Source organism: Lineus longissimus, chromosome 14 (assembly GCF_910592395.1).
Source record: "Lineus longissimus chromosome 14, tnLinLong1.2, whole genome shotgun sequence".
NCBI classification, from domain to species: domain Eukaryota; kingdom Metazoa; phylum Nemertea; class Pilidiophora; order Heteronemertea; family Lineidae; genus Lineus; species Lineus longissimus.
Genome location: NC_088321.1, coordinates 4,258,962 through 4,273,709, shown reverse-complemented (window position 1 = coordinate 4,273,709; position 14,748 = coordinate 4,258,962). Strand labels below are relative to the sequence as shown.

The window sequence follows — 14,748 nt, the reverse complement described above, 5'->3', positions numbered from 1 at the left end:
CGCTTATTATCAAATTTGTAAAATCATGAAAATGTTGCAAATTCCTCCACCAGGTGAAACACTTTTCAATGAAGGTAACAATAACATAAATCGTAATAAACTAGGACAGTTATTGAGCTAAATGATGAATATGATTTCTCAGTGTTTGAAAGTAATGAGGGATGGACTTCCTGGAGTGTACCGGATTACGACCCGACGATAACAGATCCAGGTTATGACATCAATAATTCGAAAATTAATTTCTTTCTGATGCAAGTACGTGAGAACAGAATGCCACCAATGTTTGAATCTGATTGGGATGTTGGTATGTCTAATTTTAAGTATCCTGATATTTTTCATCAAGGATCATGTCAGGAGACATAAAAATGTATTTGATATGATAGAACAGAAACCATGTTGAACATACCAACAGTTTATGACTCTTAAGTCATCAGGTTTTTCAAATCCAGGGATAGAGAGATTGAATGACTCTAACAGGACATATGTTTACTGTCTTTTGGGATCACAGGGAGAAACTAGAACACCTATAGTTGGAATACCCGGGACAGAATTAGATGCTCAGATGGAGTTTAAAAAGCTTCTAAAGGATTCGATAAATAAACATGTGGATATTCCGACCTCAATTCTAAGGTATCCGAATGCTGTTACCAAAACACATACAAGACTAGATTTTGTAATAGGACCTGGCCTGTACATCATAGGGTCAAACATGGTTCTAAATGTAGGTAAGATAGATAACTACAATAATAACATCTTGATAGCTCCAAGTAATGCTAAAACTGGTATTAACCATATCAATAAAAAGAAGATAGTAGCAACACCACTAATGGAAGGAGATAGTGTCAAGAAAATAAAGGTTAAGACTAATGTTGAGAAAGTTAAGGATCCTCCTGTTACAACCACTGTAGGAGCTAACAGACAGAATGATACCAGAACTAGTACTAATGTTCCTATTAAGGATATTGTTGCTCCTTTCACTATTAAAAATGACAATGAAACACATAATACAATTAAGTTCATATTGTATGCAGTCTCTGGGGCATTTATTGTTTTTATGATTATGTGATAACAAATTATGTGATAACAAATTATGTAATAACAAATTATGTAATAACAATTTATGTGATTTCTGATTAGATAATTTCTGATTAGATAATTTCAGATATATTAGTTGCGCGTACACCACGACACATTGGTGGACCAATTGCACGTACACCACCACATTGCCGCGACAAATTTGTTCGGCAATTCATTGCCGGTACAAATTGCCGGGCGAATTTGTTAAAAGCTCGGCTTTGTCGTGGTGTACGCGCTAATGGATCGGCAATTAGCTAGTTAGATGGTTCGGCGACAGGCGGCGCTTTCGAACGGCGCCTTCTGCGCATGCAATTTATTGTTTGCGCGCCATCTGTTGCCCGATTTTATAACTAGCTGCAGCGGTGGTGTACGCGCTTGGTGGATTTTCGATGGTGCGGCATTGGTTCGCGAACCAAGATTGGTGGTCCATTTTCAGGTGGTGTACGCGCGGCTAATAAATATGGCAGAGGGAGGTGAACATTTTGAACAGTTTAAGTTTATGTTAAACCTTTTGTGCTCTCTTTAGATAAACAGAGCACAATTATGCAAGGAATAATGCTATATAAATCTCATTTATCTTCACCTTAACTGCTAGAATTTGAAACTATTTCTATCGGACCCCACCTTTTCTTAGCAGACACCCACTTAAATATTTACAAACTATCCACAAATTTTATAGTACCACTATCTGGACAAACCATACTACAGCAGGCAAACGGGGAAGTAGGCGAAATGGGAAGTAGGCAAAATGGGAGTTAGGCGAAATGGGAGTTAGGCGAAATGGGAAATAGGCGAAATGGGAAATAGGCGAAATGAGAGTAGGCGAAATGGGTTGTAGGCGAAATGACCACATTTTTCAGGCAAAACGGGAGTAGGCGAAATGGGCCGTATTAACCTGCTCAATATGGCCCTGCGGGGTAAATGTTCGACAATATTTCCTTCCCAACCCCAGAAAGGAGGATATCAACACTGAGAACAAACGATGATGCCCTGGCTCTTAATAGTGACTCTAATGGTAATGGCTTCAAACGAACATTTGATGAGACCAAACAAAGAGCTGTCAATCGGGACTTACAATTCACAGGGGTATGGTCCCGGTAGAATGGAATACATTTCTAGCCTTGTAATAAAACATGATTTTGTCTTTATCCAAGAACATTGGTTGTTTGAAAGTGAGATATCGGGTTTTGAACAATCATTAGGCAATGCAACTGTGTATGGCATATCAGGTATGATTGAGACTTTCTACACGGTAGACCATATGGTGGCGTGGCGATAATATGGAGAAAAAACCTTGAGCACAAGATAACTCGCCTACCAGAAAGGTCAAAAAGGGTATGCGCCATCGTAATCGACAACGATGGTCATACGATAAATTTTTGGAGTGCATACATGCCGTCAGAACATAATCAGAGTATGAAGATGTTCTGAACTACCTCAGTGAGATATTAGTTATTTATGCCCCCGATAGAATTGTCATTAGGGGGGACTTTAATAATAGACAGGATTAGCAGACGCCCGACTCCGACTCCGAGTACGAGGTGATTCCTTTTTGCGCTTTACGTCATCAACTGTGCGGGGGTTTCCCAAGTGGTCACTCGTACTCGCTCGTAAACTCTGAGTTGGACATCCTCTATTCGTAAGTGCGCTCCCAGTGCAAATTTCTCTGTTATCATCGTAGATTCGGAGTATTTCCTGATCGTTTTTAAATGTAAATGCTTTCAAGGATATGTCAATGCCCAGCAATGTAGTTCTGGTGGAAAAAGGGTGCTCTGTATGGGCATCTTTGTTGGGTGGCATTCTCGCGATTTTTTTTGCACATCGATGCGCATGCGATGCGTGCACATCATGTGTACATGACATGCATCATGTGCATGGTAGTAGTTATCAATGGTTATTACAAGTGAGGAAGCATGCAATTGCCCTTGGGTTATTTTTTGCTCCCAAGTCCAAGATGTGGGCCTATCTGCCATTTCTCTATAACTGGTTTAATTCACGATCAAAGGAAAATCACTGCCGATCAGTCGATTGTTTCCGTCGTCTGCTATGTTTACGTTTCGCAGCGCCATCTAACGTAAAACACCTGGAACTGAGATCAACTCTGACCGGGAGTCGTGACGTTGCTAATCGATCAAACTGAACATTCGCGCGCGGATCCGACTCTGACTCGTACTCGTAATCGGAGTCGGAGTCGGGCGGCTGCTAATCCTGGCTATTGATACCTCAAGAATAGGTGATCGAAATCTTGATTTTTTCCAAAGGTTGGGCGTCTCTGAAGCTAGGGACAGAGTTTCAGGACGTAGACTACACTTTCGAGAGTAAAATTAATGGCTCAAGATCTAAATTATATTATTTTATTGTCTCTGACAACCTCTTTCAATCCATAACTGGACATAAGGTTTACCATATTGTTGACAATACATCTGGTCACTCATGCCTCTCAATATCGTTTGATTAACCTGTTGAGTATGTAAGAGTGGAGAATAGTTGTCCGGTCAATAGGGGTCACGTGTGGAATAAAGCATCCACAGAGGAAATCGAAAATTATACTCATGCACTCGATGAACTACTAGAATTAATCGAGATACCAAATGCAGCTTGTCTATGTCATAATCATTTATGCAAGGATCACAAAAACGAGATTGAGTTATTGCGCGAACAACTACTCGAAGCTAGTTTAAAAGCTTGTCAATTATGTATCCCACAATTTGGGAATTAGCTAAATCAGGCAATGTTCATGGATAGGATGAGAAAATAAAACACTGCAGGGAAACAGCTATTTTCTGGCACAATATTTGGAAAAGCATGGGTTCACCTAGGCAAGGAGCAGTTGCGGACATCTGCATGGCAACTCGGTCACGTGACCTCGACCATGTCGACACAAAATTTGAATAAATCACCCTTTTCTGTCATTATTTAGGTGGGGACACTAGAAGTTAGCGCTTGGAGAGGGCCCTCTTTTGTAATTTTTAAATGGAAAATGAACAATATCTTCGAGATTTGTATTATAATACAGAAAGTCCAGTACGTAGCTTTTAGTAGTATTTCTAAAATTTGGGAGGCGGTGAAAGCAGCTGGGAAAGGGATAAATTATAACAAGAGGCCCAAGGGCCTGGCGCTCAGCTGAGTTGTTGCTGCGTTGTTCGTATATATTACATTACTCGTCAAACTCTACTAAACTAAGGACTCAAAGCCTAAGGATATTAGCTTCTGGATGTGTAACAGTGAATTACGGTAGACTGGCGCAATCTACTTCAAGCAAGCTCCACCCTTGCAATGTGTGCGCAAACAGATAACCTAACCTATATTGGACCATCAATTCTACACACAGCAACATGATTCATCCTCAGCTGTTACCATGATGATGATGATGATGATCCTTTTCGCAAATTGGTCGTCTTCTGTCTTTCTTCCATACTTCAGTGCCACCGGATGTAGTCTGCCCTTGTAGAGGGATCCTTTCAGCACCGGGACACAAGAATCCATGCGAATTGAATCACATGGAGAGATTAGCCCAATCACCCGCTTTTGGCTGGGTAGAAATGGGTAAATCTCGCAGACTGGACCTTAAACTCCACTGCCGACGTGTGAGGCCGGTCTGACAGATGAGTAAGTGGGGTCCACCTAATGCAGAAGGCACCAGTTTCCCTAACTAAAAGGGTAACATTAACAAAATGCTCTACCCAACTCTATTATTGCCTAAAGGCCTGTGTACACTAGTAAAATATTAGCAACATTTTTACATTTCCAGTTGCAACAAATGTTGCAAAAATGTTGCGTAGTGTGTACAGAGCAAAACGCGTCTTACAACATGTTGTAAAATTGTTGCAAATTAAATGCAATGCAATTCTTTGTTGCATGTTGTAAAAATGTTGCAAACTCTTCAGCCAATCAGAAATAGGATTTGCGTCATGTGATCTACCGGAGTTCATGTGACTTGAACAAGAAGCAGGTATAGCAACTCTCAAGTGAGTGTCTTGCTTCGTAGGGTGATGAAACCTTTTCTAGAAGTTTTTGTGTGACGGCTTGTCAGTAAGCCGCAACTCCTTTAGGCTGCGTATCCATAGGCTATTCCGTGCCCTGCACAACATTCCCTTTTTACCGCCTGGCCAGCCACACGGACAATGAACCTTCGTTGGTGTTATTGATCGTTCCCATAGGTTATGCCGTGTCACATTGCGGGCATATATGCACTGTGGATTGGGAATATAGGCCCATATTGGGATTGAACATGTCCATTCTTTTGCGAGTGAACAACACGGAAGCAATGTCTGAGGCGAAATTAATTCAAGAGGTTCATCAACGGGAACTACTCTGGGACCCCGAAACTGATGATTATGATAACAAGCACGAACCTGTAATTTGTTGCTTAAAAGTCAGGTTTTATATACATGTACATGTCAATTTGATGTTGCAAGTGAAAATACAGGTTACTTGTATTTTCATTTTCAATATTCATAAGAAATTGTCTTCTGAAATAATGACAGCGTGCGGATAAACGCGATTGACCGCTGCGAAATGAGGACTACAAAGGCCTACATGACCAAAAAGGAATATCCAATGGAGACTCAGGGCATAGTGCCAGGTCACAAGGCTGTTACGCCCATAACGCCACACTACACAAGGGCATATCCTATGGATACGCGGCCTTAACAGGCAGTGGTATGCCCCATCATCCACCCTCATTTTGATCCAGGGCCTGGTCCATATTCTCTTTGGTTATTTCGCCGCCTCTTCCGTCTCTCAACAATGACAGCTAAAATTGCTGCAGAAGCACTCAAAACACATCTTCTCTCCTTGGAATCATCCATTTTCCCTCCAAAATACCTATTTCCCTTTGTTCCCACTAAAAAGTTTGCAACAATTTACCAACATGTTGTAAAAATGTTGCTAATTTGTTGCAATTTTGTTGCTAGTGAACACAGGGCCTTGAAGGGCTTGTTGCAAAATTGTTGTAAAAATGTTGGTAAAATGTTGGTAAAATGTTGGTAAAATGTTGCTAATATTTTACTAGTGTACACCCTGCTTAAGTCAAGTGAAACTCTTAACAAACCTTAGCAGAATGCCACCATTGAAATGTTTGAAAAACTTTAAACAGATAGACTTGATTTTTTTAACCAACTGCCACATGCGGTTTTCTTTATTTAGTAAATTTTGAGGTAAGTATTACAGAATGAAATACTTGAATACTAGAATTGCCTGGCTCTTCTGATGATTGCACTGGTGAACACCGAAGTCGATGGGATGTGCAAAGTCATAGCTCGATCCTCTCTCTTGGTCATCTTTGAGATGTGGTCACCAAATATGTTCAAATGCAGCTGCAGATCATTCCTGTCCTGCAAAACATGATGAGGAGATAACATTTTAATTTTGATAGAATAGGTAAGCTAGCCAAGTTTTATATCAAATACAAGGCCAACAACAACTGATAAGGCGCTAGGGCCGAATGATCAAGGAAGTTCATTGATATGATTGGGAATACATTGTGATAAGAGTGATGAATCGGCCCCGTTTGAAGCATTGTGCTATGTACAGTGTGCAAGTGTCAGTGTGTATCATATCGCATTTATTGTTTGTTGACATTTCAAATCGCTGGCGTCGATCCTCAATTACACTGTTTATGTACATTGGCAACCTTACCCGATGATATCAGAACGATGTTTATTATTGTCTTGTTTGTTCACATTAGTTCTGCTATGTGACAAGAGTTATTTGTTGAGAAATCCATGATTTAAAGCCGGACTTTGACATCGTTTCTCAGACCAACCAAGCTGCATTTCGCAGATCGTTTTTCAACGATCGTCGACGAACTATTTCAAATTAATCACATCCAATTAAACAATCCAAGCCTTCCCTAATGTCATCAACATGCAATAACACAAGCAGCCAAATATTATCGCCTATGAAATTGTGAATTTAATGAGAACTTACCTCTGAATTGACAGATCGCGATCTATTCCATAGCATGGTCTCCTTACGTCTGAACTGCGCAGACTCGAGACGTGACGTTCGCTGCATGTGTGATTGGACGTGGGATAACTCGCGCGAAATTTAAAATGCTCTTCTTGGGGGGTGCTCACTAAATTGCGCCAGTAACATCACCTGGTGAGAAATTCATGAACTACGCCTATTGATAATGAAAGAGAAAGCTTTGCTCTATAAAATTAGATTTGATTCATGATCCCCAACTGAGAAATCAGCTGCTGGAAAAGTTTTTGGAAAATTTCGCTCGGTGCCACCTAGTGGCCAAACCGCTCATCCTGCCGGACCCACATTTGGTCTATTCAGGAGTCCTGAAGGGTCTCAACGCCTCAGAGGGAAAATCTATCGCCTATCCGCCATAGTTTTGAAACGTGCCTGTTTAACGGACAGACAGACAGACAGACAGACAGACAGACAGACAGACAGACAGACAGACAGACAGACGGACACTCATTCTACCATTTACTCATATGAATAGCTCAGCTTTTCAGCTGAGCTAAAAAGTTAAAAGCCCTCCCTCAACAATGGCAAGCAGATTTAGTCAACATGCAAAAACTGCAAAATAACAACAAAGCTCACAGGTTTATTTTAACTGTTATAGATATTTTTAGTAGATATGCATGGGCGGTTCCAATAAAATCTAAAAGAGGCATTGAAGTAAAAGAAGCATTTGAAATTATCTTTAAAGAAGCCTTACCAGGGAAAATACAATTTGATGAGGGTAAAGAGTTTTACAACAAAGATTTGAAAGAGTTGTTAACAGAAAAAGGCATAGAGTGGTTTTCTACTTATTCACACAGAAAAGCAGCAGTTGTAGAGAAGTTTAACAGGACTCCTAAAACTAGAATGTACAAATATTTTACTGCAAAAGAAACAGATGTTTGGTATGATATACTGTAAAATCGGACTTAAGACATCACTTCTGTAAACCAGCCCACTTCATTACTATGACGGTCACATGGCTGCACATGCAGTAATAATCTGTAATAATACATGTACTATCTGCTTTCTGATTGGTTTACCAACGCAAATAGGCCTAGTAGTCATTGGCTTTGAACTTCATAGAACTGACACCAGTAATGTCACATTCGCAGTAGGCCTATTGTGAAATTATTGAGAAGAGAAAACCAGCTCTGATCATTTCTGAATTTCAAGGTCGCGTACAAAAACTTGTACAGGTTGTCCCAATAAAAAAAAACTTCGAAGACCACTTTTAATTAATTTTTCACTGAATTGGCATGGGTTTTGCTAATTACACATCATTTTCTTGGATGTCTAAAATGGTGGGTCCACGAGTCTGTAGGGTTGTTCTATAGGAGTCCAACACAGATCAGAGAAGATTAAAGTTAGCTGTTAGCCACAGTTTTGAAGGTTCATTACACCCTGATCATGCCAAACTTCCACTTCGTCCGCGTGAAGATCTCCATCGACCACTGGAAGTGGCCCAGCATCAACATGGCCAGGACGAAATGCCGCTTCAAATCCAATGATGATGACCTGTGGACTACACCAGCCTCACATGCAACATTTACAACGCGTATCTGAATATCCAATCATTCCGCATCCGCCCTGCTCATCAGTATTTGCTGTTTTCCATGCCTTCAAGCCTTCCATGCCTTTCGCGCGTTAGACTTAAACGACTTCATCACCGTAAGGTCTAACGGCTGCCGCAGGGATATGCAGCCCACTGACACTAACTGCAGAATTCCCCACATCTCAGTAATCCGCATCCAAAATGTTCTGTCCTGTACGTGGGGTCGAAAATGGTCAACTATCAAGAAGTAATTTTCAACGTTCTCTCCTTCCACGAATGGTTGCAGAACCTCAGGTACCCAGTGGTCAAGTATAGGGTCTCCTTCCTCATCCACCCTGTTTGTTAAGACGTGTACTTCAACTGCTCATTTTCCAAGGCGTCGAAATGGCGTATAATCTTATAATGGTCCGCAAATTCTTTCATTGAGGTGACAACACCATTCATCGAAGCTTCTTCGAAGTCACGCACGTACTTGATTTCTCCAACACTGTATACGAGCCTTTTCTGACATTTGGGGTACATCTTGCAGTATAGACGATGTGAGAAAACGAAGCCTGCTAAACCAAGCATTTCATAGGCCTGAACAGTCGACATCCAAAAAATCCTTAGATGAAAAACAGCTTTCATAAAGCACTAAATACAATAAAGTTTTCTTTTGTGACACCCTTTATATAGAACTGGTCAATTCTGGTATGACACAAACTCCTTTTATGAAAAGTGATAACGATTAACATGATCATGTCCATCCAAGACCCAGTCAATAAACTAAACCTCAATCTGTTTATGCTTGGTCTTGAACAATGATTGGAGAAACCATGCATATTCAATAGACACACCAACCCACTTTGCCAAAGTGGGCTGGACATCCTGATACCCAGAAGTGATATCTTAAGTCCGATTTTACAGTATTAGCAAATTCAGTTAGTGGTTACAACAACACTTTTCACAGTTCAATTGGCATGAAACCCATAGACGCCAGAAAGGAGGTGAACAAAGAAACTGTGTGGTTTAATCTTTATGGTGCTTTTTTGATAAATGTGGCTCGCTCTACCAAAACTAGGCGCTTGTTGCATCTGAACTTGACAATTTGATACGGACTTGTTGTTCATTTCCCTATTGTAGACCTTTTGTGAAATGTGACCAAATCAGTTTGTAATAGATTTCACAAAAGGTCTACAATGGGGAAGTGAACAACAAGTCCGTATCAACCTGTCAAGTTCAGATGCGACAAGCGCCTAGTTTTGGTAGAGCGAGTCACAAATACTTTTAACAAGCCTAACTTCAAAATTGGAGACAGTGTGAGAATTTCAAAATATAAAACCATATTTGCTAAAGGTTATCTTCCAAATTATAATGAAGAAGTCTTTAAAATCGTTCAAATTATATTTACAAGGCCTATTGTTTTTAAGCTTGAGGATTATCAGAACGAACCTTTTATGCTGAGGAATTCAGCTATGTTCCAAACCCCGAACAATTGGAATACAAAATGGAAAAAATATTAAGATATAAAACGATTAAAGGTAAAAAACATGGGTTGATAAAATGGAAAGGCTACAATGATTAATTTAATGATTGGTTACCAATTTCACATATTAAACAAATTTAGTGCTAGCCTATATAAATGACGGGAAAACAACAGTTAAAGAGCATACAAATATATTTAAACACTGCAAAGCCTGAAGAGAAGATTGTCACTTCACAAGTTTTAAAAGACATCTTAGTACAAAAAAGTATTTGACGAATGTAGAAAAAAGAAAACTAAAAACAGAAATAAAGATATTGGAAGTCCAAAACCTTGTTACACCCTACGTCGGTCCACCGGTAGTAGATACTCTACAAGGTCAGCAACAAATTACAAAAGTGGAGCAACAATTAAAAGAATTAGATATACACTGCGATGCTTGTTCTAAAAATATCAAAGCTAAAAATTGGGCGACACATTCAATGACTATCACGCTTCAGGAAAGGGCAAAAAACAAGGAAACACCAACAATTCCAAAAGAACGTCAACCCAGGGAGAAGCCATCAATGTCGCTTGATAACAATACTGTGGAAGAAATACAAGGAATAGAAGGAATAGAAATTTTGAACCAGTTTGTCCCAAATCGTAACATTGTGACATAATACTTAAGAATAAACAAGGAAGTAAAAAATATTGATGAGTACATGGAGAAGTTAGCAGAAGTATTATCCAAAATTGAAGACAAACATCATAAAATTAGTTTATCGGTTTAAGCTGAATTTGAGAAAGAGAGTGAAACAATAACACATGGAATTCAAGCAAACATGGCAACACTATCTTCAGAAACACGTGCAGAAGAAGTGTTTATGGGGCAAATTACATATATAAAAACTGAAATCGAAGAAAGGTATTTTAATGGAAGTGGTTTGTCCTTCAAACGTATTCTGTTCTGTAATTTGACTATTGCTTGCTATAAGAGAACACACGGCGGGCATTATGTACAGTTGCTATTTAAAAACCAAAGGAGTAATCAACGTCAGATGTAGCGACGACAGATGCTTTCTATGGGGTTTGTTAGCAGCTTTATATTCACCATCAAATCATATGTGTGATGAATGCTCCTACAGAAAATACGCGTTTTATAGTACAAAAGATTCCCATAAACATCATTTGTGTAGAATCTGTATAAATGCTTTCTCCTCAAAATCAGCTTTAGAAAATCATAAAAAGAAATGATAAATACACGATTATTGTGAAATTAAGCTACCGTCACCAAACAATCAACTCTTCAATTTAACAAGAGGCCAAAGGACCTGGCGCTCAGCTGGCTGACCTAATAACATAGGACTGAGGGTGTAAAGTAGTAAATATAAGCTTTATACTACTGTTTGAAGGTCAAGAGAACACGTTGTACCACAAAAATTTCCAATGCAGAGCTGCCAGCTGGATGAAATATGATTGAACTAATCAGCCATGGTATGTAAATATTACAGGAGGCAACGGAAGATATCCCTAGTTCAGTGTGTTGTATCAGTAGCTTTACAGAAAAGAAGTGTCAGAGAGGATGAGACTTCTCCATGGACAACTGTGGTATGTCCAGGCTGGGTTGTACAGCACAAGGATACAAAATGATGTCTGTAATTGAGAGGTATTCTGATTTAACAGAGGTCAAAATAAATAGAAATGACCAGTTTGGGACTAACACCACTCTCTTTTTTTTTAATAAGGTAGAGATTACAGGAGTCAACAAAATTAATTTTATTGAGAGAAATTGACCTGTCCTGCAGGTGATTGGAATTTACAATACAAAGGGTCGTTTTTCATGACATTGTGCTCTACTGCATATCCCTAGTGATCGGGAACCAATCTATCCTTGGCGCAGACAGGTTCAAATTGGCTATATCTTGAATAGATTGAATTGCGATGAAAATCTAATGCAATAAAGGAGCAATATCGAAGAGACAAATTAATCAAACCAATTGTCCACAGACTCGGACGCTGCAATGGCGTGATGTATGCGTGCATATAAAAGTATATCAATTGATCCGATAGAGATGATGAGGCAATGTCAATATGCCTCGTTCCTCAGTCAGCAATATGCCCCTTTTTATACGGAGAAGAAGGAGAACCCAGATAGGCCTTCACATGTCGGCTTCCAAATGGCTCGAACCAACTGTACTATCACTACTATAACTTTAAAATGCTTGCTCCTCCTACATGTAGCAATGTCTCGGCCAAAAAGGCACTTAGTCGACAGGCAAGCTAGAAGTTCAGCACCGTGAGCAGCTCCTTGGTAAGGCCATGTCAGGTTCTGCGCGCCTCTTCAGATACATCAAGTATTGAAAGCTGTGGTGAGCACATAAAAAGACCATGGTCACCTTAATTTGAAAATCCCTTCATAATCAAGGGCTAGCTCTGACTAAAACACCACCCATAAACAATAGACCACCTATTTGACCCCAGCTCCTAACTGTGGGAAAACCTAAGTCCAGCAACCAAAAGTACCAAAAATACATTTTTGTTTACATTTGAACTGCACACATGTGTTTGTTTACAATTTCATTTCCGCGAAATCTCGAAAATCAGGTGACCTGCAATCGTGGATTGAAAATAACATTAACCTTGGTTCAGCAGGTCAGCAGGTATACCGGCTGTTCCAATTATATCCCCCTACAGCCAGCTGTTCAAAAGGTAATGTTATTCACCCCACAGGGAGTGCCGGTAATTGATTAAGCCCCTGCATAACTTAACAGCAATGGCTTGGCTTCTGTGAGTGGTAAGGAGAATTGACAGTGTCCGATTAAAAATCCCTCATTACTGCTCCGCTGAAGTAAATTTTTGAATAAAACCAAGACGTTGCATCAGGGTAAGGTGTCACCACCATTCATGCAAAATTCTCTAAGTGTGACTTTATTCGTCCCCCTTCTAATCTAGATACCTATATAAAGGAGAGTTGCCAAAGTTTGTCCGGCCTATTCTCTGTTGTCTCGAACTCTACAGCATATACTTTGCCTCTGGAACATCGATATTATTAATGGGAAGGTTGTTTTCTATATTTCGTTGCAAAGAAATCACCAGAAAGTTGCCTTTGGCAAGGGAATTCCCTTCCTGGCTTGCACATCTATTTATAGTTCAAGGGATTCCAACACATCGTACGCTGCCATCTGGTGGCGCCAGATGGTACATGTACTCTCCCTAATTGGGTTTCAACTAGAATAGTCCAACTTGCAAATCCATGTGCTCTTTTGTTCTTACCAGCACTCGACTTTCCCTTAATACTTTTCGCCCTAACTAGGTATGTATTACTTTTTTGACATATCAAAGTGATCAATGTTCATGTTAGAGGTTTGATGGTCCATTTAATCGGGCCTGTGGCCCTTTTAATGAGGGCATGGGCCTAAAACTTGCTCATGAGAGGACTGTGCGCCTAAAACTTGCAAAGTTTGTCCGACAATCAGAGAGTGAATAAGCACACCTCCCCTTACTATAGGCCTACATTCATCTCGCCCTATTTATGCATGGAATATGTGCATAGGTCAGAAACCCAATCTTCTCAGAAATCAACACCCCAACAACTAGGGCCAGGCTTAAACAAGTTTCATCGGGGCTGTGCATGCTGTGTGCCTTGGTGTCCGAAAATAGATCCCAAACTAGGGCCTAATTAAGGCTGTGGTCATGGTGGTAGCCTATTCCTTCATCGCGGCTGTGCAAGCTGTGTCCTAGCTGAGTACATCTTATCCGATCCAGAGAAACTTCCCACATATCAAAACCACACACTCATTTCTCTCTATATTGTTTTTCAGAAAAACCTCAAACAGTATATAGCCCAGGCCTTCCCCCAGATACACGCTGCACACGTTTAAGAAGGTAAGTTCTCACGTCAACAGTGCCAGTTCAGAACGTCCTGACTGTATACCAAACCCTACTTTTACAGTTAACTGACTTTCATAACCATCTATTTGCTTTTCCAGATTACCAGTGCAGTAGTTTTGACGACTTCTCAACAACATTCTCCACCCTGCTTTATACAGCAACACAACAACAAAAAGGTAAGCTCAGCAATAAATCTAATGTCAACAGTGGATTCTTTCAACATTTCCACCAAGTGCCTAAAAATGCTCAATACCCCCTGCTCATTCACTATATTGACTTTGTATCTACTTTCAGATGTCAGGCCAAAAATCATTCAATTCAGGGATGCCACCCCATGCCCACGTTCAGTCCCTCATCAACCACATTCAGAAGGTGCGTAAATCTGCCGTCAAAGAACTCTCACACATTCAAGTGCAATTAGACGAAATTCAACTCGAAGACACCACCACAAGACCAGCAGCCGAAAACAAGCCCCCTGTCGAAAACGACCCCACCACACCTGTTGCTGAAAACAACCCACCTGCTGCAATCAACCCCACCACTCCTGCAACCAAAACCAACCTTGGGAGGACACGGGGTGACACCTCGCGTGCCCTACCAAATACAGTGCAAGCGACAGCACCAGCCCAGGCCACTTTTGAAGATGCCATGCAATTACTCAGCAAAGACGACCCACAGGCGGAATAACATGTGCCAACTAAGTCAGAACTACTGTGGCATACTAAGTCAAAGAAACTGATTGTGGAACACTAAGTCTACACTACTAGAAGACCTCATTGTGACAACTATGTCGACACTACCTGTGACACACTGAGTCTAC

At 40.3% G+C, this 14,748-nt stretch overlaps 2 protein-coding genes across 2 annotated transcripts in view; both read left to right on the top strand.

The window, feature by feature from the left end:
• Positions 1–14,748, top strand: part of LOC135499130 (uncharacterized) — a 192,030-nt gene that overhangs the window by 107,644 nt on the left and 69,638 nt on the right. The window lies entirely within an intron of this gene.
• On the top strand, positions 710–14,667 carry LOC135499165 (uncharacterized). Its single transcript, XM_064789832.1, has 3 exons — positions 710–904; positions 14,027–14,104; positions 14,223–14,667. The coding sequence occupies exons 1-3, from the start codon at positions 710–712 to the stop codon at positions 14,613–14,615; spliced, it is 666 nt and encodes a 221-aa protein (XP_064645902.1). The 3' UTR covers positions 14,616–14,667.

Bases quoted from the DNA above. Each gene is read 5' to 3' on its own strand.
- LOC135499165 (XM_064789832.1), top strand. From the start codon at position 710: ATGGTTCTAAATGTAGGTAAGATAGATAACTACAATAATAACATCTTG. The intron at 905-14,026 runs GTAGGAGCTAAC...TTGCTTTTCCAG, and splicing joins ATCCTCCTGTTACAACCACT to ATTACCAGTGCAGTAGTTTT. The intron at 14,105-14,222 runs GTAAGCTCAGCA...ATCTACTTTCAG, and splicing joins AGCAACACAACAACAAAAAG to ATGTCAGGCCAAAAATCATT.